The sequence below is a fragment of the Hyaena hyaena genome, unplaced genomic scaffold (assembly GCF_003009895.1).
Source record: "Hyaena hyaena isolate Hyena2069 unplaced genomic scaffold, ASM300989v1 scaffold_115, whole genome shotgun sequence".
NCBI lineage: Eukaryota > Metazoa > Chordata > Mammalia > Carnivora > Hyaenidae > Hyaena > Hyaena hyaena.
In genome coordinates this window covers 3,225,206-3,247,490 of record NW_024080747.1, presented here as the reverse complement: position 1 = coordinate 3,247,490, position 22,285 = coordinate 3,225,206, and the positions used below count along the sequence as shown (strand labels likewise).

At 38.7% G+C, this 22,285-nt stretch overlaps 1 protein-coding gene across 1 annotated transcript; it reads right to left on the bottom strand.

The window, feature by feature from the left end:
- Positions 1–4,944: 4,944 nt before the first annotated feature.
- On the bottom strand, positions 4,945–22,155 carry MINAR2 (membrane integral NOTCH2 associated receptor 2). Its single transcript, XM_039236686.1, has 3 exons — positions 21,948–22,155; positions 8,632–8,859; positions 4,945–5,124 (listed from the first exon to the last, which is right to left on the bottom strand). The coding sequence occupies exons 1-3, from the start codon at positions 22,110–22,112 to the stop codon at positions 4,945–4,947; spliced, it is 573 nt and encodes a 190-aa protein (XP_039092617.1). The 5' UTR covers positions 22,113–22,155.
- Positions 22,156–22,285: the final 130 nt, after the last annotated feature.

The following is a 22,285-nucleotide window of genomic DNA, read 5'->3' as shown; positions in this document are numbered from 1 at the left end:
TTGGGGGGGGGGTGCTGGGGGGGGATGGGCACCAAGAAGAGAGCTTGTGATGAGCATTGGCGGTTGTACCTAAGTGATGAATCACGGGTTTCTACTTCTGAAACCAATATTGCCTTAAAGGTTAACTAACTTAGAATTTAAATGAAAACTTGAGAAAAAAGAAAAAGAAAACTGCTAAAACACTAAGTTTAGAATTCATGACAAAGCCTTATGATCATTATATTAAAAAAATGAAACAGTGGCGGGAAGTACAGTGATATATTCTAGGAACGATGAGGCGTTTTGATTCTAAATGGTTTACCTTTTAAAAAATAAATGTTTAGAAAGTTTCAAGAGCTGCTATTTCATGTCTACCAACTGAAAACGTTTGGAATCTAGCATCGCCATCATTTTATTATTCAGGTAATTACCTAAACAGCATTTCACCAACCTGGACCAACTTGGACATGAATTCAGATGTGACGGAGTTTAGCGCTTATTTCCTAATCTGAAAAAAAGAAACTAACAAATTGAGTTAGCCTAACACTAACATTTTCCTCTCTTCGTCAGGAACTCGAAAACAGTAAGTATAGTATAAGTAAAACTGTGCGAGCCTTGAACCTCATTTCTTTCAGCTAGAGAAACCTCACCAGGGAATTTTTTTATACCAAAACCACAAATTTCCTTATTTAAAATATGCTTTGAATTTCAAGCTTCTCTTTTGAAAGAGAGATTTTTCTCTTTGGTTTTAATAGGCACGTGGATGCACATAAAACCAACATACACAGAATTCTCTACCTACTCTATCTGTTCAGTAGGTCTAAGGCTTTGAGAAACAGGTAGGAGCGCTGTGAGATGCCGTCTACTTGAGGTGGAGAGGAAGATGAGGCAAAGGACGGACTGTGAGGTAGAAGCGAGAATGAGGACAGCACACGAGGAAGCCCAGCGCACTTCCTAAGAAGAGAGTGCCCAGTTTGCTCGCGAGTTTTCCAGCAGTCTGTACGAAGACGGAAATGTGATCAGGTGCATGACTCATCGTTCATAAAATGACGGGAGAACAACCACGCTGGCAGGGAGCTGGCTTCCGTTTCTGAAATTGCTCACTTCGGTTGAATAGTCTCACCTCAGGCTGGGCAAGAGCCTGGACTAAGTGATTTTTTGGAAGGAACCAGAAAAGTTATCTTTCCTCTACGAAGCACCGTCCGTTAGACTCTCTGAGTTGAGTAAGTAGAAATCCAGAGAGCTTGAGATTTATTGGCCCTACCGGATGCCGGTTTTAAAATTATTTTTCGTACCTGATAAGATGACCTCTTCAATGACATGAGGGGAGAATTTAGAACCTGGTAATAAACAATAGGTATAGGGGAGAGAGCAATTAAAAATATTAAAAAAAATATTTACAGAGAGCTAAAAACATGAAGCAATTCAGATCATACCTTACCTGAAATAGCCGTAAATAATTTAATATTCCTAAATTCTTAACCAATTTGATGTTGGGAAGAAGGCGATCTCTAAGAATACTTCTGCTTCTACTTTGGCTTTAGCATAATATGTGTAGTAGAGCCACGGGTTTATGCCAAGGATCCCTCCTCTGCCTTCCGGAATCAGTATGACTCTACGGCAGCCATGTTTCTTTTCTTGCAAGATGAGAGGGAATTAAAATTAGTGGTTGCCAGAGGGGAGGTAGGAGCTCTTGGCCACCTGATCACACTCTTGCTCATCACTGTAGCATACTTACGCTTTCACCTGCAAAACGTCCCTTCGGTAAAAAGTGTTTTCATGGGCTGACAGCAGATGGTATATTTCACCACCAGATGGCAGCAGTGCACTCTGGATCAATGGAGCGGCCGAGGGCACTTTTTCTTTGTTTTCCACCCACTAAATTCTCCGCTAGGTGACAGCAACATGAATATAATTGGAATAGCCATTAATGGGTTATGTAAAAAACAATTTCATTTCTTCTTTTAAAACTGAGAGAAGCACTTTAAAACAAGATCCACAGTTGGAACGTTTTTCCCTAGAAAATTACCAGACTATGTGTTTTTAGGCCTCCCACGCACACCAACTTAATATCCAAAAAACAAAACAAAACACAACAAAGCAACAGAATAAAACTTTTGAGGGGAGCATCTGCTAAAGAGCCTGGGAAAGATTACTGTTTGAAACTAGTATTACTGAAGAATTTGGGGAGCCCAGACTTGCTCACCCCAATTTAGAAAACAAAAGAGGTGACGAAAACAGTCATTTTTGAACATAGTAATAATTATTATTTACTGACCACCTATTATGTGCCAAGGGCTGTATCGAAATGCTTTAAAAATGCATTCGCTGAATCTGGATCAGAGGTGTTTTTTGTTGTTGTTTTTGTTTTTTTGTTTTAAAAGCCCAGATTTGAACTTAAGCCTGTTTAGGGCCATCACCTCTGTATTTTCCATGACCTTATGCTTTTTCTGCTAGAGCCATTTTCAAAACCCACACTGAAGGAGAAATTGGAACGGCTTTCAGGGTATGATTTTGAGTGCACACAGGGATATATTTACTTGCCTTATGACTTTCCCTTTCATGTAGATGCCTCACATTAATCCAATGAGGGATAATATATTTCGATTCTACAGTTACACTGAAGGCCAAACGTGAAGATTGGTTTGGGAGCAATAGCAAGGTAATAAACACGTTCATGCTGAAATATAAATGACTGCTAGCATCATGGATGAGAAGCAGAGGAGGGCTGGAGACGGCAGGGGGATGGATGCCAGGTGCCTGACTGGGCAGAAGAGAAAGGTAATGAGATGGGGGGGGGGGCAGGGGGCAAGCAGTTGAGGCAGGCAGGTTGACACAGCTCCCCCATGGTTATCCCTGCTAAGTGCCCTTAGGGAAACTTACCTGCAAGTGACCTGGACAGCTGTTATAACCTGGCGCTGCACCAATGCTCTCCATGTGTGGCAGAGATCTGAATGAGGTTTGCATCCCTTAGAGGCAAGCTTGGGGCAGTCAAGCTTTGCACACTGGGTTAATGGCAAGTGGTTGTCTGCCAGAGAGTGGGCCTGTCCTTGGATGTTCCCAGGACCTTCGTCTCTCCTTAATTCAGTTCTCAACTGGACTACAACATATTACAGAGGAGTGGAGGAGTAAGAAGTCAGACACTACAAATATGGCTAAGATCACTGTGCACAGTGATTCTTTAGGACACTAAAGCTGCACTTCAATATGCTTTATTTCAAGTATCTCTAGGAGAAATATGGTAGAATGGTATGCTCGTCCCAAAGGGCAAAAGCTGATCAATGGGAAGAGGAAAAGGTCCCTTTCCTGTTTTATGCACTGAACAGTCTTGGCGTGGGAGTGGGGGTAGGTGTAGTCTTGAAAGAAGAGAAAGGGGTGGGGATGAGTGACTTAGGGTCCAATGTTCTAGGAGAAGGAGAAGGCAGGTGACTGGATTCTCTATCTGTGGCCAGAATCATGTCCCCAGTTACCTGTAGGCAACGTCAGGTACCGACCGATATGTTAGGAATGTCAGGCACCTCAAGGTACTGATGAACTAGCACATATTAGTGGCAACAAGTGTTCCTAACTCTACAACTTACTTACCTACTTACTGGATCCAAGTATTGTTCTTATGTGGCTCCTGTTTAGCCCTTAGGCAAGCCCCACTGGGGAGCTGATTCTTATTCCTTCTCGGAGACAGTAACTTGCGCAGGGTCGCACAGTTAAAAACGACACAGGATTCAGATCCTATTCTCTTGGCTGTATTCCTTCTGCTTTTCTAGGGCCTTCCTCTGAGGCCATGGCTGGTGATACATACTCACTGAGAGCCGCCAGGAGTCACACTAGCCAATGTGGACCAATTAGTAAGCACAACTGGTTCAACATGTAATTAATTCTGGGGCGCCTGGGTGGCTGGGTTGGTTAAGTGTCGGACTTCTGGTCAGGGTCATGACCTCATGGCTCTAGTGGCTTCAAGCCCCACATCTGGCTCTGGGTGGTCAGTTCACACCCTGGAGCTGGCATTGAATTCTGTATCCACCTTTCTGTCCTTGCCTTTTCCCCGCTTGTACTCTGTCTCTCCTTCTCTTAAAGATAAATAGACATTAAAAAAATTTATAGAAATGTAATTAATTCTCTAACTATAGCCTGTTCAAGTTTAGGTCTACTGAAAGTGCAACATCAAACTGAGGCATTATAAAGCAATCCTGGGAAAAGAAGTACACGTTTCGATAAAGCCCTCCACCACCCCTTTTTCTGGCTTACACAAGAGCAAAGAGAAGATAAAACAGCTTGAAACCAATGCAATAGGCAGCACAACTGGAAGTTTTTGTACCATATACCTGGCAGCCAAAGAATGATTTGCTCAACTTGCTTCCTTCCTTTCTTTGAGAGAAGGTACATGTCAGTGAGGGACAGAGAGAGAAAGTGTCCCACAAGAGGCAGAGAGAGGGAGAAATGGAGGTCACCTGATGTGCGGCTCTTATTCACCTATGTGGCTCGAGCTGCTCACCCCACCACACGTGACTCAAGATCACAAACCGCGAACCTTGAGATCTTGACCTGAGCTCAAGTTAGACACTTAACCTGCTGAGCCACCCAGGTGCCCCTGATTTGCTCAACTTTCTTAGGGAGGACAAGACGGTGGGGGTGGCATGGAGGTAAGACAAACCTGCTGACAATTATTGGTGCCGTTTTGTTTTCTGTTCTACGTGTTTACTTTTGGTTGTATATAGTGACTTTTCCGTGATCCTCAGAAGTCCTGCCTCCCAAAGGACAAAAGCTTCTGGAATTCTTACAACGGTTTGGTAGAACGAAGGAGAGAAAGCCAGCTTGTATCTAGAGCAACACTGGCATTCTACAAGACTATTACATCTAGCCGTACGTTCCAAGGTACATTCATACTGCTTGACCACGTTTTTCTGCAAATGTTTATTTAGAAAGATTTTTAGGAACTTTCAAGTGGCTGTGTCTGTGGCAGTTTCTTTAGGTGAAAAATGTGCAAACAGTCACTATGAAAACCAAGATGCAGGCAACCAGGAACAAAATCAGACCTATACGACAGTATTTCGAATGTTTTTCTTGTTCCTCTTCCTTTTTCAGTAAGGTATCGAAACCGGGCGTGTACATGTCTCCCAACCAAAACTGTAGGTCATTAGGATTTTCCTAAAAGAAAAAAAAAATACATAGGAGACTAGGATCATTCCGTGATCAGTGTTGCAGACTACTTGATACTGCAGAAGAGATACTGTCAGTGGTTTGAAGGTGATGGTCCTATTGTCCTGGGTGAGCTTTAAGTGTCAGGGTGCCAATAAGAGAAGCTAGGCTTCCCTGAGTAGCATCAGAATTTCTCATCTGCAATGGCTAGTGGCCTGGCCGCCCACCCTCTCTCTGCCTCTCTAGCGTCAGGGAACAGCGACCTACCTTTAGGCTACCACTGCCAGGGGAGGGATGGGCTCACACGGAGGGAGGGAGGTGGGTACTGGCGATGGCAATACAGTTCGCCAACCACGTTGCTACTAGGTTGAATGTCCTGCTCTTAGAAAAGCTAAAATATTAAAATAAAATTTGGATGCGCTGTGCAGAAGGACAGATAATCTTGAAATCCTCGTCAAAATCCTCTCTTACATTACATTCTGCTTGTAGTTTGCCCTCGTAACTAAATCTAGGGCTTCATGCCTCCTTTCTTATTGATAAACTCTTGGTATTTTGGAAAAATGGGATGGGCCATTTTGGGCCATTCCAAAGGCGCTTGGAACTTTTATAGCTTGTAAGACGTGGAGAAGTTTCAGAAAATACCGTAGGGGCTCTGTCTGCTAGTTTATGAGATATGGGTAGGGATGGTGATGAAGAAGTTGAATTAATGAGGTAGAGAAAGAAATTCTGATGAAAACAGAAGACATGACTTCCAGGAGCATCTCTTTAAAAAGTTAGTGCTTGGGGCACCTGGGTGACTCAGGCAGTTGAATGTCTGAGTCTTGATTTCAGCTCAGGTCGTGATGCCAGGGTTGTGGGATTGAGCCCCACGTTGGGCTCTGCACTGAGCATGGAGCCTGCTTAGGATTCTCTTTCTCTCTTCCTCTGTCCTTCACCCATGCCCCGTCACCTCTCTCTCAAATTAAAAGCAAGTGTGAAGAATAACATCATGAGGTCTGTAAGAGCTCTGAGGTAACTGTATGTGTGGAGGATGGTGGGGAGGGGGCAGACCCTGGTTTTAGGGAAGCAATGTGTCCACCATATTGACATTTGGTCTTCCTAAACATAACTCATGGAATTTTCCAACAAAAATATTATTCCTCATTGCCAATGATGTTCAATCTCCTTAGCCTTTCACTTGAACTTTTCTTTTTAGTGTTTTGAGCCTTATTTTCCCGTTATCCTGTTACTTACACTGTTGTGCCAGCCACACTGGACTATTTACTGTTCTAACAAGCTCTCTCACTTTCTTGTATTTATGCCTTGTTTCTTGCTACTCCTCACAGAAGAGCCTCCCCACTCATGCAGATGTTTGGAATTATGTTATTCTTCAAGCCCAGCATAAATTCACTTTTTCATGAAGGCTTTTTATAATCTAGTGTGGTTTTGTCCTCATTGGAATCTGTGTAGCACTTTCTACTAGCATTACAAACACTATCCTCTTCCTCTATCTTGTTCTGTAATTATGGTTTGTTACTTTGGTCAGTTAGATGAACTATTTGACAACCAGAACAGGAATACTCATCTTTATAGTCCCTTTGCCATTCATGTGAACAACACAGAGTGGAGAAGAGCCTCTAGCATACGGTCAAGAAACGCTTGCAAAATAAAACAATACATTTTTTCCTAATTGTAGAAAGTGACTTCGTAAGCAGCCCAATTGTCCATCCATCGATGAATGGATAAAGATGTGACACACACACACACACACACACACACACACACACACACACACTGGAATGGTATTCAGCCATACAAAAGAATGAAATCTGCCATTTTCAATGTCATGGATAGAGCTAGACAGCATAATGCTAAGAGAAGTCAGTCAGTCAGAGAAAAACACATACCATTTGATTCTAGTCGTGTGGTATTTAAGAAACAAAACAAATGAGCAAAGGAAAGAGAGAAAGGGGGGGTGGAGAGAGAGAAACGAAGAAACAGACTCTTAACTACAGAGAACAAACTGATGGTTACCTGAGGGGAGGGGGGCCGGAGAATGGGTGAAAGAGAGGATGGGGATTAAGGAGTGTGCTTTTCATGATGAGCACTGGGTGATGTATGGAACTGTTGAATCGCTATCTTGTAAAACTGAAGTTAATATAACACTACATTTTAACTACACTGGAATTAAAATTAAAACTTATTAAAAAAAGAAAAAGAAAAAAAAAAGGGACTTCTGAGAAGTCCTGATCTTCAGACTCCTGATAAAAACCCCCACAAGATTACTGTTGCTATGGGGGAGAGTCTGTTATGGAAACCTCTCTGGAAAAGAGGCTAGATTAAGGAGATACATTAAATCTACTAGGAGATTAAAAAACTTCAAAGACTCTGGACAAAAAGATATTTCAAGAGTACATATAGGAGATTTTTAAAAGTGTAAGATTTTCAGGGGACGCAGTGCTATCCCCTTTTCAACAGAAAAAAAATCTCAGGTACTTTAGTTATGGGGCTCAGAGCAGAATCACCTTGTTAAGTGAAGGCTATGTGGGAAATGTCAGGCCTCCCTGACTCTAGGGTGGGCAGAGGGAAGCCGAGGTCCAGGACGAATCTAGTCCACTTGGAAAATAGAGGGCCACTCTCCTGCTTTTCAGGTATGTCTAGATTTTCTATACATGTGATAGATGACACCACCAGTGAGATGCAGGGGGTTGTGGGTGGGTGGTGGGGAAAGAAAGAAAAACTGAAGTTGGGTTTAGGCTGGGTGAATGAGTTCATTGCATACTTTTCCTGTGTTGAAATGTTTTTGTTTTGTTTTGTTACTGAGACACAGGAAAATGTCCAAAATGTAAATCTGCAATCTTAAATCATTGAGTGGGGTTGGAATAAGATGACCTTTGATGAGGACTGCCTTGCACAGTGCCTAAAGCAGAGAATTTAATAAATATTTTTGAAAAATGCAGAATAGGGAATTCTTAAGTATTCATGAAATCAGTGGTCACAGAACTAGGGGAAAACATACATAATCTGGCAAATTAACTTTCAAAAACTTTTACCTTCTAGGTAAATCTTTCTGTATCAAATTTCCTCTTCTCCACACTATACAGATGCCAGTTAATTGCTGAAGCCGTAAAGCTCAGAACAAATCAATAAGCATATACTGACTAGGTCAGAGAAAAGGATGCCTGATGCCACAATAGACACTTGGGTCTAGTGAAAAGGGCTTGTCACCTTAATACCCATTAAATTTTTTAAAAATAATTATTTATTTTTGAGAGAGAGAGACAGAGAGTGACATAACAAAAGTAAGGGAGGGGCAGAGAGAGAGGGAGACACAGAATCTAAAGCAGGCTCCAGGCTCAGAGCTGTCAGCACAGAGCCTGACGCAGGGCTTGAACTCATGAGCTGTGAGATCATGACTTGAGCTGAAGGTGGACTCAAACTGCTGAGCCACCCAGGAGCCCTGATAACCATTTTTTAAAAAAGGAATGTTTAGCTGATCTTGAGCAACTGAAGGAGGTGATTCTTTGCTCTGAGTACCTTCAGATGCCCAGAAAGGTTTGTGTGTAGGGAATGCCTGTCATATTCTTCAATGGTCCATGAGGGGTTCTTTTTTCTTTCTTCCATAGCTTCCTCCAAACTTATGTCACCGTAGAGTGGGTTATTCTTCAGAACAGATGACAGGGATGGTGGGGGACGGTCTGCAGCAACAGCACCCTCTGCACTGGGTCCTCTCATTCGCTGAGCAGTAAGAGTCTTCCTTTCTCTCTGTTAGGAAGCACAGAGACAAGGCTTCTCTTATTAATGGGCTGCTGGTGGCAGATAATGAAATGTGAAATAACCCCCCCTGAAAACTTGCTCATTCTGTCTGGAACCCCAACAGATCAGGACAATAGGTGAGGAAATGATTCTAGGATCTGGTCTGATCTAGAATCCTGTCATTAATTGAGTTTTTTCTTTGCATGTGATCTTGTTCAGCTGCAGTAATCATTCATTAAAATGTTATTTTATCACTCCAGGGAAAGAATACTGTTCTTTCATTCCAATAGCAGAATTCTGAACAAAGCCAATTTTTTTCCAGCTCACTTGTGCTGAGATTTAATGACATTTTACTTCTTTGCTATTTGTGCATCCCACGACCCATAAAAATAATATTTAACATTGTTGGATTAAACCAGCAAAGTGAATATTACAAACATTTTTTTAGATGTGCCTTGGTTTTTACAAAACTCTCTTCAGACTCCTATTTCAGCCAGGCTGGAAGACAGAACAGCACCATATTCCTCTATGTGTGTACAGACCAGCCGGCTATGAGATGGCTCTAATACTGACGTTCAGATTTTTTCAATCAATTTTTTTATTGAAGGAAAAGAAACAGATAGAAAATTACACGTATCATAACCGTTCAGCTCAATAACTTTTCACAAACCAAAGAAACCCGAGACGCTGCCAAGAAACCGAACACCTACCAGCAAAGCTCAGGCTGCCTTGCCCTCTCCCTGCCCAAGGACAACCAGTGCCCCAAGTTTAACAGTGTAGGCCAGTTGTGTTTCTCTGTGTCTGATGTGACCTTCAGATTTTTATTTTGCTTTTTTTTCTTCTTAAGACTACAGATTATCATGGAGGTAGAAAATGTTCCCGTTAAAATTTGTTCATTAGTTGAATAAAATTGAGAAGAAACAAAAGCTTAGAGAGTAACGCCTCAGTTATCATGGGGCACCAAGGGAGAGGAATTTTGTATAAGTTAATATTCAGAAAACTTAGGTTTAACCCTTAAAAACTAGTGACACATTTCACAAATTTACAGCAAAATTTTAATGCATGTGTTTCACATATTTCAGCCTTCGTAAACCAGCTCAATAGCAATTAATATTCCTTTGAGTCATATTTATGATCATCAATATACTGATTCCTTCAGCTTTTATTGGGATATATAGGTCACATTAAATATGCATTTATGTAAGCTAAATGGTAAACTAATATTACATACAGTTTCCTTCTGAAATGGCTGATAAGCCAAAAAAAATCATCTAGATAAAACCGTTCACATTCTCTTCAGCCTTACATTCCCCTAATTTTCTCAACCCATACATTTTTTACATACTTAGAGGTCAACTTGGAGATCTTCTCTGAATTTATTAGGTTGTTGCTCTGAAAATCAATTTATACTCTACAATACTGAAATTTGCAATGAAATAATACATCATCTTGACTTAGCATTTGTCTTTAAGATGGATGACCTCATAAAACATGTTTCTGATTTGAGAAAAAACAATTTGATATGAAATTTAGATCATTGCAGCTTAGCATATTTCTGACTTAAGGCCTTTTTTTTTTTTTTCAAGGCTAGATATCTTTGATCATCTTTGAGAGGGATAATTCTTCGGACGTTGACAAATTTGCTTTGTCACTTCTCTTGCCTACTGGACTATTCCTTGAGCTTCTTAAATAAGAAAGCTCCATACATGAGGGAAATACAATGTATAAAGACCTTTACAATGTATAAAGACCTCTGAAAACTAATAGGCACGAGATAGAAAATAATCAGACCTAAGAACATGCAAGCCCTAATTCTAAACCACATTCTCGGAACTCTGAGTTTTATCTTAATACATGGTGCCATTTATTTTTGTGTTGCATGACAATTTCATGTCTGAAAGACATGTAAAAGGAAAATTAATAGAATATTTTTACTAAGAATTTGATAGGAGGATAAATATACTAATTATGGTTGGTTGAGGTTCATTTACATTTTGATAGTTTTTCTCAAATAGCCTAAGAAAGAAAAAAAAAGCATGTATTTTATTCTAACTCTTTACCCCACCTAGATAGACTACATTTACCAAAGGAAAATTCAACAGTAATTCTATTATTTTACCATATGGACTCTACAAAAATTTGTATTTTAAAATATTTAAGGAAAGTAACATTTCAAAGCTTACCTGGACTTTTCCGTAGTCATCATTACTTTGCCCGTTTATCCTTTATACACTTAAATCATTATTTATAACATTTACATGTAAGTAAACTATCAGGTTACATATAAGTAAAACCAGTGAAATAGAGTGCATGTTGAGACAAACAAAACCTGAGACTATACAATTAATAGGCCAATAAAGAAAAAAACCTCTAAAAAATATATACTCCAGGAAGAAGAAACTTGTTAATAAAAGGAAAGATTAATAAGAAATGCTGAACAAAACAAAAAAGGAATACAGAAAGAAAACTGATAAATCTCTCTTTCTCTCTCTCTCTATAGATAGATAGATATAGATATAGATATATGTAAGCAAGTATTGGTTTTATGGTAAAATAAATAATCACTAATTTGTGAATTAAAAAAATTATTTTTAGTTTTATTTTAGAAAGAAGTGATAGCATGAGTGGGGGAAAGGTGGACAGGGAGAGGGAGAGAGAGAGTCTTAAGCAGGTTCCATACTTACTGTAGAGCCTAATGCAGGGCTTGATCCCAAGGCTCTCAGATCATGATCTGAGTTGAAATCAAGAGCAGGATGCTCAACTGACTGAGCCATCCAGGCTAAATTGTGAGTTTTTAAATAAGGGACAACTAAATCACTGGACAGTAACATTTAACACAAGTATTTTTGATTAGAACATTTAAAGAAATCAGGTCAGTGAGAAGATAGAAATATTACTAAAAAATAGAGAAGAGTGTATAGTTTATAAATCAGTACAGCAATAGAAAAAAGATAAAGGAACCTTGATCATAAGACAATAAAATTGAAACAAAGAATGGGGAACCTCAGGAAAATAGAACAATTTTAAAAATAATCATGTTAAATGTAAATAGACTAAACCCTTTATCTTAATGACAGACCTTGTCAGGTCAGATTTTTAAAGTTAAATGAAATTATGTAATATTTATAAGAGGAGTATCTAGAATATAAGGACTCAAAGTGAAAAGATATACTGGCAAATGGAGAAGAATGAGAGCTGTGTATTGTGGTGACTGGTTAAATGCCTATGAATTTTATCCTTTTCTCCTGAGCATAAAGGATGACTGCCTTTCCTAGTCTGGCTTGAAGTTAAATTGGGGCCAGCTCAACCACTTCCAAGCCTGACCCCTGAAATCTTCCACAAGATTTTTGGCTCATTTCCCTTATTTTCCATTTTTGTGTCACTGTTAAGCAAGCATTCTGTGATGGGGGATCTACAGGATGAAAGAACTTATAACCATGGATTATTGCTCAGAAAAGAACTGCCTCTAAAATCCACCTGCCTTTCTTTAGAATTTTCATGAACATGAAAAATCTTTTATTTTTAGTTGCTGATATTTTGTGGGGGCATATGTTATCACAGTGCAGCCTAGCCTATCATCTACTAATACAGAAAGTAGTAGATTTTGAAATTCCACAAACGTCTGGCATGGGCTTATAGCCAAGATGTGGAAAGGGATGAAAGAAACATCAGAAGCTGGAATTATGGTTATTCATATCCTATAGTAAAAAAAATATTTTTGGCATAAGTGTCATCTGTTGTAATTTGGAATCCAGTCACCTGTAGCTCTAGGAGACATACTTGTAAAATCGTCAGAGAATTCATGTATCTATAATGACTTGACAATAATCAGAGCATTAATGTGATGCAAGAAAGAGATGAGATTAGAGAAAAGTGCACAGTTGGAAAGAAGAAATGAAAGAGAGTAGAGAGGACCTAGAAATTTGATTGTTGAAAATCTGTTTGTAGACCCTAATACTAAAACACAGAATGCTTTGAAAAAACCAAAAAGCATTGAGCAAAAAATACCTATTGAAATTTCTCAGCTGAATAAAGTGACTCAAGATAAAGAACACGTTAGGCTGTGCTTTCATAACTGTTATCCCTGAGAGCTTCTATGTGGTTGTCACTGACTCTAAAAATACAGAAATGGAGGCAGAAAAACAAGGCATTACAGCCAATTTGAGAACTATGCCTTCAAAGAACTTAGGTGTATTTACTGACATGTAAAATTGACTGCAAGTAGTCAGGTGAGGTAAGATACATTAATATATTGCTTCCTAAATTCTGTGAGAAATGTATTACCAAAGAAATCACAGGCCTGCACCTAAAAGCTTTTAAATGTTTAAAATTAAAAACAAAATATAACAAAAGAAAGCAATGACGATAACCCTAGATTCCTAAATTTTCTTGGTAGGAATAGACTTTGAAGTCTATCCTTGAAGCAGGGTCTACTTCTGAGAGAATAGTGAACAGGGAGATGCTTCCTAAAGTGTAACCAAGGCCTCTAGAGAACAATGCATCAGTATTCCTACTAAAAAGGAGAATCAGGTCCTGATCAATCTGCCACATCCTCGAGGAAGGAGGTTACATAAACTATTCCCATGGGATCTTAGAATTACTTTGGAATAGTGACTGCTGTGTCTTTAATTTTCCCCATTCAGAAAGGGAGAATTTATATATATAATTTATATATAAATATAATATATGTGTTATTTATATATTGTACATATATGTTATGTAAATACATTTAACATATATAATGTTACATAAATGTTTTACGTATATAATATATAATACATATGCGTGTTATTTATGTATATATATATATATATAGTGTGTGTGTGTGTATATATGTGTGTGTGTGTATATATATATATATATAATATTTAAATATGTTTCACAGAATGATAAACTGTGGCAGTGCCTAACTAGCAAATCCATTTCTTCTTAAGGCCATACAACAACGCATGGATTAGGACATATGACTAACAGAATGCACAGTTGGCCCCTAAAATCCCTTGAAAGATTCCTAGATTACTTTCTTTCCAATGTACAGACCTAATGAGGATTCTGATATAGTAGGCCCTCAAGAAGGAACAGTCTGGATTCCACTTGGAAGCCAGGTCCTTAGGACATCTACATCACCCTCAACAGATGTTGTGTGAGAGATACATTTTATTGTATTGTATCACTAAAATTTGTTTCCATAACATAACTTAGCCTGACTAACCCCTAAGAAAGTATATATTTAGCAGAGAAAATCATTATTAAAAGACTTTGCTAGTTACAGAGAATTGCTAGAAGGTGAATAAAGATGGGTATCATCAGTATAATATAATAATTCTAAACTTGTATGTATCTAATAAAGTAATCTCAAAATTTATAAAGCAAAATGAGAAAATTACAAGAAGTTTATGCATATAATTTTTATCAAGCAGACAAAACAATTACTAAATAGAAAGAATTTGAGCAATAAAACCCAGTTTGATCAAATCACATACACTGACATCTTTATTGAACTGAATACATCAATTTTTAAAATATACAATGAATATTTACAAAAGTTGATAATGTGCTAGATTCTAAAACAAATTTCAAAGATTCAGTACTGCATGGATCATGCTATTTGAACACAGTCAACTTAGAAATTTATATATTAACATTAAAAAGTTAAAATCCTACATTTTGTAGAAAACTAAAACACATACTCCAAAGAAATAATGGAAAGTAAAAATTTAGAACAGAATGAAAATGTAAAGGCTACATTTGTAAAATTGTTAGGTGGAGCTGAAATGGTATTTTGAGGGAATATTATAGAAATATTTTCTTGCATTATAAAAGCAGAATGAGAAAACTAATGAGGTAATAAGAAACAATAAAGATAGAAGTACATATATTACATTGTATGTTAACTGCAATTTAAATAAATAAAAAAGATAGTAGAAATCAATAAATATTACAAATTACATAACAAATATATAATAGGATGAACAATGTTGAAAGCTACTTGTTTGGAAGGGCTAAAAAGATTAAAGTACCTCTGGCAATATGGCTCAGGAAAAATAAAAAGATACAAATCCTGTGTTAGAAATGTAAAAGAAGCATGAAAAGAGACATAGGGGAGATTAATAAATGTAATAGTATAATAACCTGAGCAACTTAAAAACTTTATATGCAACTGGGCAGTTTCCCTCACAATATAACTTGCCAAATTTAATTAAAAACAATAGGGACGCCTGGGTGGCTCAGTAAGTTAAGCATCTGACTTCAGCTCAGGTCATGATCTCATGGTTTGTTAATTTGAGCCCCGTGTTGGCCTCTGCTGACAGCTCAGAGCCTGGAGCCTGCTTCAGATTCTGTGTCTCCCTCTCTGTCTGCCCCTTCATTGCTCACACTCTGTCTCTCTCTTGAAAATGAATAAACATTGTATAGATAAACCACATCTTCTTGATCCATTTGTCAGTTGATGGACATTTAGGAGATGTGGTTCATCAATAGAATAGAATACTACATGGCAATGAGAAAGAATGAAGTCTGGCCATGTGTAGCAACATGGATGGAACTCGAGGGTGTTATGCTGAGCGAAGTAAGTCAGGCAGAGAAAGACAGATACCATATGTTTTCACTTATAAGTGGATCAGGAGAAACTTAACAGAGGACCATGGGGGAGGAGAAGGGGAAAACTAGTTGGGGAGAGGGAGGGAGGCAAATCATGAGAGACTCTTGAATACTGAGAACAAACTGAGGGCTGATGTGGGTGGGGGAGAGGGGAAGGGAGGTGATGGGCATGGAGGAGGGCACTTGGGTGAGCACTGGGTGTTATATGGAAACCAAATTGACAATAAACTATGAAAGAAAAAAAAGAAATAAACATTTAAAAATGTTAAAAAAAGAAAAATAGAAAATGATAATAAACCTGTGATAATTTGAATAATTGATTCAAAATTTAAAATCTATCCCATCTGCACACAAATGGAAAAATATCAGGCCAAGAGAATATTGCAGTCAAGTTCTACCAGACGGATATTCCCGAAACAGATCATTTCTATTTTGTCAAACCCTCCCAGAAAATAAGAAAACAAAGAATACTCTTCAATGCACTTTATGAGAGGTTGGTGTAAACTCCAGACGAAGGCAGTAAGTAAAACAAAAGGTAATTTAAAGGATAATTTCTCTTATAAGCACAAGGCAAAAGTCATGAATAAACTATTGCTAAAAAGAATCCTACAACACATATAAATTATACATACCAGAATGAGATAGATTTATACCAGGACATAATTTTTACATGGAGGGTGATTTAAAATTAGAAGATTAATGTAACCCACCACATTAACAGGAAAAAAATGTAGACTTTTGAAACAGAGCCTGAAAAAGATTTTAAAAACATTCAAATGTATTTAAAGCAAACTTTCTCTTTTTAAAAAATTTTTTAACGTTTATTTATTTTTGAGACAGAGAGAGACAAAGTGTGAGTGGGAGAGGAGCAGAGAGAGAAGGAGACACAGAATCCAAAGCAGGCTCCAGGCTCTGAGCTGTCAGCACAGAGCCCGACGTGGGGCTCAAACTCACAAACCACGAGATCATACCTGAGAAGAAGTCAGACGCTTAACCCACTGAGCCACCCAGGCGCCCCGAAAGCAAACTTTCTTAACAAACTGGAAATAGTAAGGAATCTTTAAAAACTAATTAAGAGAATCTACCTAAAACTTCCAGGGCATAGTTTACCAAATGGCTGCAATATTAGAAGCATTTGTTTTAGTTTCAGAATTAATGCAAGGATGCCAGTAATCACAAACATTCACATATTATTGTAGTGGAAGCCCTAAGCAATACAATAAGAACAGAAAAATAAATAAAAGGAATAGGGTTTTAAATAATGAAACAAAACAACAGATAACGTGATTATCTGCAGGGATATTTACAGTCAAAATAAAAGAGATTTAACACCACTTCCAGATTTAAGATTAATATATGATAATTACATAGTCTATAAAAATCAATGGCATGCATGAGTAACACTTTATTATGAAACATGATTTAAAAGGTTCTAGTCATAAGAGCAATAGTGCTATAAATATTTAGATATAAACCTAACAAACTTTATGAAAACTTCTATGTGGAGAATTAGAAGACATCATTGAAGGGCCATGTGACAAGCTGAATAAATAAAAAGATATACTATATTTATGGATTGGGAGAATAAAGATCATAAAGATTTCCACTTTTCCCCAGTTTAATCTGTACATACAATGAAGTCTCTTTCATAATCATCAATGCCTTGCAAACAAGGCATTTTTAAAATCTATGACTTGCGGGTATACAAACAGAATCAGCTCCCCAGTGATCCCAGTGCTTCTGTTTCCCAAATTGCTAGAATAGGTCATTTTTATAAAACACAGATATAATCATGTGATTCTCTTGCTTAAAAATTTTCACCAACCCCTCAAATGTTTCAGGATAAAATTTAAAACTTCAAACAACAACTACCAAACCTTTGTTGTCTGACACAGATCTTTCTCGAACCTTGTCTCCTGCCTTCTCCTCCCCCTAATCAGGGCTCTAGAGTCCCACACATTGTGTAGAGTCCCACACATGCTATTGTAATACTCATGGCATCCTTAATAAAAGCTTTAGTGTCAGAGGCAGTTGGGTCTGGTCTCAGAGCAGTACAATGGGACAGTTTAGGTGTTGTTTCTGGCAGCACACTGTCCAAAGCTAAATTCCAGACCGCACTGGAGATTTTGTGAACTGCATAAATTTAGCATAACTCGATAAATCATGTTCTGATATTTGCAAGTAAATCCCTGAGCAACTGAGTGATGCCCCTCGATCTACTTCCTAGATAATAATTTAAGAGCCTCAAATGTTCTATAATGTTTCCCCAAATAGAGGCTTAAGAAGGGGAGTCTAAAGTATATGCAGGGCTATTCTTTTCAGAACACTAATTGGAGGATTAGGAATAGATACATTTTTAGAGAAGGCACAACAGATTTCAATGACCTGTCCAAAGATAGATTGTTAAGTACAATTATAGGATACAAACAAACAAATAAAAACAAAACAGAAAACGAGATAGAAGACACATTAGAACATAAGGGGAAAAGACGGCTATTAAGACTGGGGGAAAAAGTGAGGGAAAGTAACTAGGAAATAAACCCAGGTAGTGACGCTGCCTAGAAATCAAAGGAAGAGCAACCTCTTATCCTTAGTCTTTGCTCCAGTTCGCAGAGTTGGCATAGAATGCTCTTGGGTTCTGAAAAAGATGTGTTGGAAGCCAGGAAAAGATAAAGAGATTAGTCTGAAATGACTCTGAAGTCTAACTGCTAATCAAAAAAAAAAAAAAAAAAGGGGAGGGGAGGGTACTACCCTATCTGAAAAAAGACATATTTTATCATTTAGACTTAAAAAAAGATCACCCTTTTCCTTTCATTACCTCATTTTATAAAGCGATTGGCAGAAATATTTGGAATACAATTCCACATGCCTTCATCAGATACATGCCCCAAATTTTAACAACCAGAAACATTAAATTTTGGCGAACATTTATTCATTGTGCTTAGATGAAATTTATTGTGAAGCTTCTTTGCTTCTCTAGTGAAAGAATTTAAGAAGGAGTAAATATAGTGGAATCAAGAAATATATGCTCATACCCTCTCCCTGTAAACCTGGGAGACCTGTGTATTTGCATGGCACGGATTCACGGTGTCCCGGGCTATGGGCCTGCATCAGAAGGAGTGCTTACTTTTCTATATGCCCACGATTGCTTTCACACGTAAAAATGGCTTAAAGAATTTCTTCTGCAAGTGTTATGGGTATTTTTGTAGGAAAGCCTTGAGATGGATAGAAATATGCTGCACATAGGAATTCAACTTCATATTTGGGATTATGAGATCTGTGTTTTAACTGCTGAATTACCACTAGTTTTGAAGGCAGTGGTTGGTAGGTTAAGCCCTTTGACATTCTGTGACGTAGTCTGAATCGCAAACACCATGCACCTGGGTGGTGTGAGATGCAGGGATAAGCTGACACAACTCTGAAGTCTGTGTGGATTTCGTGTGAGTATAAAATCTACTGCTTGAGTTACGGATTGACAGATGTATTGACTATATTCCCTAACATCACCTTCTACACACATGCACACACCCCTCTATCTACACTATAAATTTAAAAAATGCAAGTAGTATCATCTACTGTTTCCAAAATCTAACAAAAGGATAATTTCAACACAATTTAGATTGCAATCTAATAATAGTAACAACACAATAATAATAACACTCTTTTTGAAACCTTTTATAAAACACTTTCTCTCAATTGTTTTACCTCATATTATTTTACTTCTTCTCGTTTTAAAACAAATTTGTAAAATTAATATTACTCTAGTTTTCCAAGTGAAAATACTGAGGCATGAACGAAGTTAAGAGCCATAATAAGTGTCTCTTTTTTAAATGCTTATTTATTTTTGAGAGAGAGAGACAGACGGACAGACAGAAAGACAGAGTGTGAGTAGAGGAGGGGCAGTAGAAGGAGACACAGAACCGACCGAGCCACCCAGTCGATGTCTCTTTAAGTGGCTTACTGTAGATGTGAGACAAGAAACCAAGTTTCTAGCCTCTTTATTCGATGCTCTTCCTGTTGGCTTAATGCATCCACCGCAGAGTGAGGGTTTTAGAAAGGGGAAAAATAGTTGGGGAGAGGGGGAGGCAAACCATGAGAGACTCTTGAATACTAAGAACAAATGGAGGGCTGATGGGGGAGGGGGAGAGGGGAACTGGGGGTGATGGGCATGGAGGAGGGCACTTGTGGGGATGAGCACTGGGTGTTACATGGAAACTAACTTGACAATAAACTATGAAAGAAAAACAACAAATCACTGAAAGAAAGAAAGAAGTGAACGAACAAACTTCTGACGCGGCCACCTTATGCACCCATAACACCTCAGTGCTCCTGGTAAACTCTGTGCCTTCTTCCTGGTATCTCTGCAGCTACTTAAAACTTTCATAAGTCCCTTATTTTACATTTATATTTTATCCCACAAATACATCACTCCTGGATTTTAAGATCCAGCCAATGAGAGAAGAACTACTTATTCACATATTGCAAATGAAAATAGTAAATACAAATAATTGTTAGTCCTAATTTGCGTCATGCCTACCCAGCTATCTGAATTTGTAAGATTTGTTTCCCCCAACCTCATGCATTATTTCAATAGTAAATTAGTCTTTGTTCTGTCACTTAACATTATTTTAGGGTAAAAGGATAATTAAATCGAGTTCATGGGCAGTTTAAATTTACAATACCAGGAGCGCCTGGGTGGCTCAGTTGGTTAAGTGTCTGACTCTTGGTTTCTGCTGGGGTCAGCATCTCACGGTTTGTGAGTTCTAGCCCCACATGGGGCTCCATGCTGACAGTGAGGAGCCTGCTTGAAATTCTCTCTCTCTCCCCTCTCTCTCTGCCCCTCCCCTGCTCACTCTGGCTCTTTCTCAAGAATAAACAAACTTAAAAAGAATTTTAAAAAATTACCAATAACATATCTAAAGACATATAAAGCAGATTTTACCCCCTTGGTTTTTCCTTAAATAACTACTTCAAGTCATCAGGGCCTACCTGTTAAAAAAGACGCCCCTTAACATTTGGATGCGTTTCACTCAGGTTTAGGAGCAACATTCAACAGAGCTTTAAACTGTGAAGATTCACATGAAGGAAATAGGTCAACTCTAGTACCAAACAAAAGACGTTACATTGTTATGTTCCAACCTCAAAGGAATTTATTGGATTTGTTTTCTTCGACTAAACTTCATGGCCTAGGAGGGCCAAGGTTTTCTGAAGCGATTTTGGAGTCATTTTATTCCGTGGCATGAACAATAAGGAGGAATTTGTGTATTTAACTTAAAACACAAAAACAATGACCAAAAAGGTGCATATGGTGAGGGGAAGAGGTTTGAGGATTCCAAAAGGGAAGGATGCAACATTTTTTAAAAAGTCAGTTGTCATAACAGACTGCCTTATGATGGAAATAAATTAAAACCCTTATAGGTGGAGGAAACACTTACATAATCATTTGAGTGTACTTGATTTTGAATGATCTCATGATAAAGGTCCCGAGGAGCCCACAAACACACCACAAAGGAGTCACTTTACACCAGGACTCATGAGTAGCAACTGTTTCTTAAAAGAAAACAAATTTCTGTTCAGGGAATTTGAACCACTCCAAAGGATTTAATGACTTGCAGGGGTTTGTAGGTCAGTCACATCTGTTCTGAAATGAAATGCTTCTTCCTGTTTCTAAATCGACTAACCCTTAACCCCATTAGCCCTCACGTCTTAAAACAAAGATTATTCCTGTTTCTTGAGCCTTGCAACAGTCAGGGCCTTTATGTTTATTCCAGCACATGGAACTCATCACAGTTTGATTCCTCTCTTTTGCTCAGCAGAAAGAAGGAAGACACAAAAGAAGAAAGCGAAAATATAAAGTGTGCAATGGTGTGAAGGTCTGATTGTTATGTCTTGTCCACATGGATACCTGTGGAAAATAAAGAGTATCTAAAATAACAGGGAGGAGAGTTCCCTCTATTTTGCTTCCCTTCAATCATTGGGTTTCCACCGTTATGCTGAGTCTTCTCCGCATGAAATGAAAGGGAGCGAGCCTAAATGAAGCAAGAGCAAATTCCCCAGTGGTCTCAGAGGCTGTATGTTGAGTCCCCGTGGTAAGCTTCTGCTGCTTTGTGCTTGGAACAGAGAGGTAGATTCCCCCTACCCCCAGAGTGTTATTTGCAAAAGTAACAAGTGGTTTGAAAAGGTCTGAAGGAAAGGAGTAGAATGAAAACTAGGCAATAAAATGACGATGGGCTGCAAAGCTAGTGCCTGTCAGAAAATGAATGGTTGCAGGGATTCACATATTTTATAAAGTGATCAGAGATCTTTCTTATGTTAAGGAAGAGAGAAAGACCTTTTCTATATTGCAGAGGCAGCCACCTTGCACCGTGTTCCCTACAGCCTTCCCCTCCCCCCCTCACCCCCCCCCCACCCCGCGCCATGCACACAAATAAGGAACTAACAGATAGCGAGGAAGAACCGATCCCTGCCCGTGCGCTGTAGGCTGTCCCGGACTTTACCTGCGAGTACACGAGGTTTTGCCAGTGCTGGGCGGCAGGGTGATTCCCACCTGGAAACCTCACCAGGCTGGCCTGAAGAAGAGGTGAGTTCCTCATGAAAGCCTTCACATCGAGCTGCAGGAATTTGTCAGGATGGTTGTTATTTGGCAAAACAGAGAGATCCATGTCTCCCTTCGTCTACGGTGGAAAACAAAGGTAAGCAAGGCTGCTCCCGTCAGACTCGTCCGTTATTTATGAGCCTGAGGATGTTCCAGCTGGCATCTGAGACCAGGTCTCTCAGCGACACCTTCTCGAAATGACACATCAACACACATGAACAACGCAGTGCCCTGCCATGC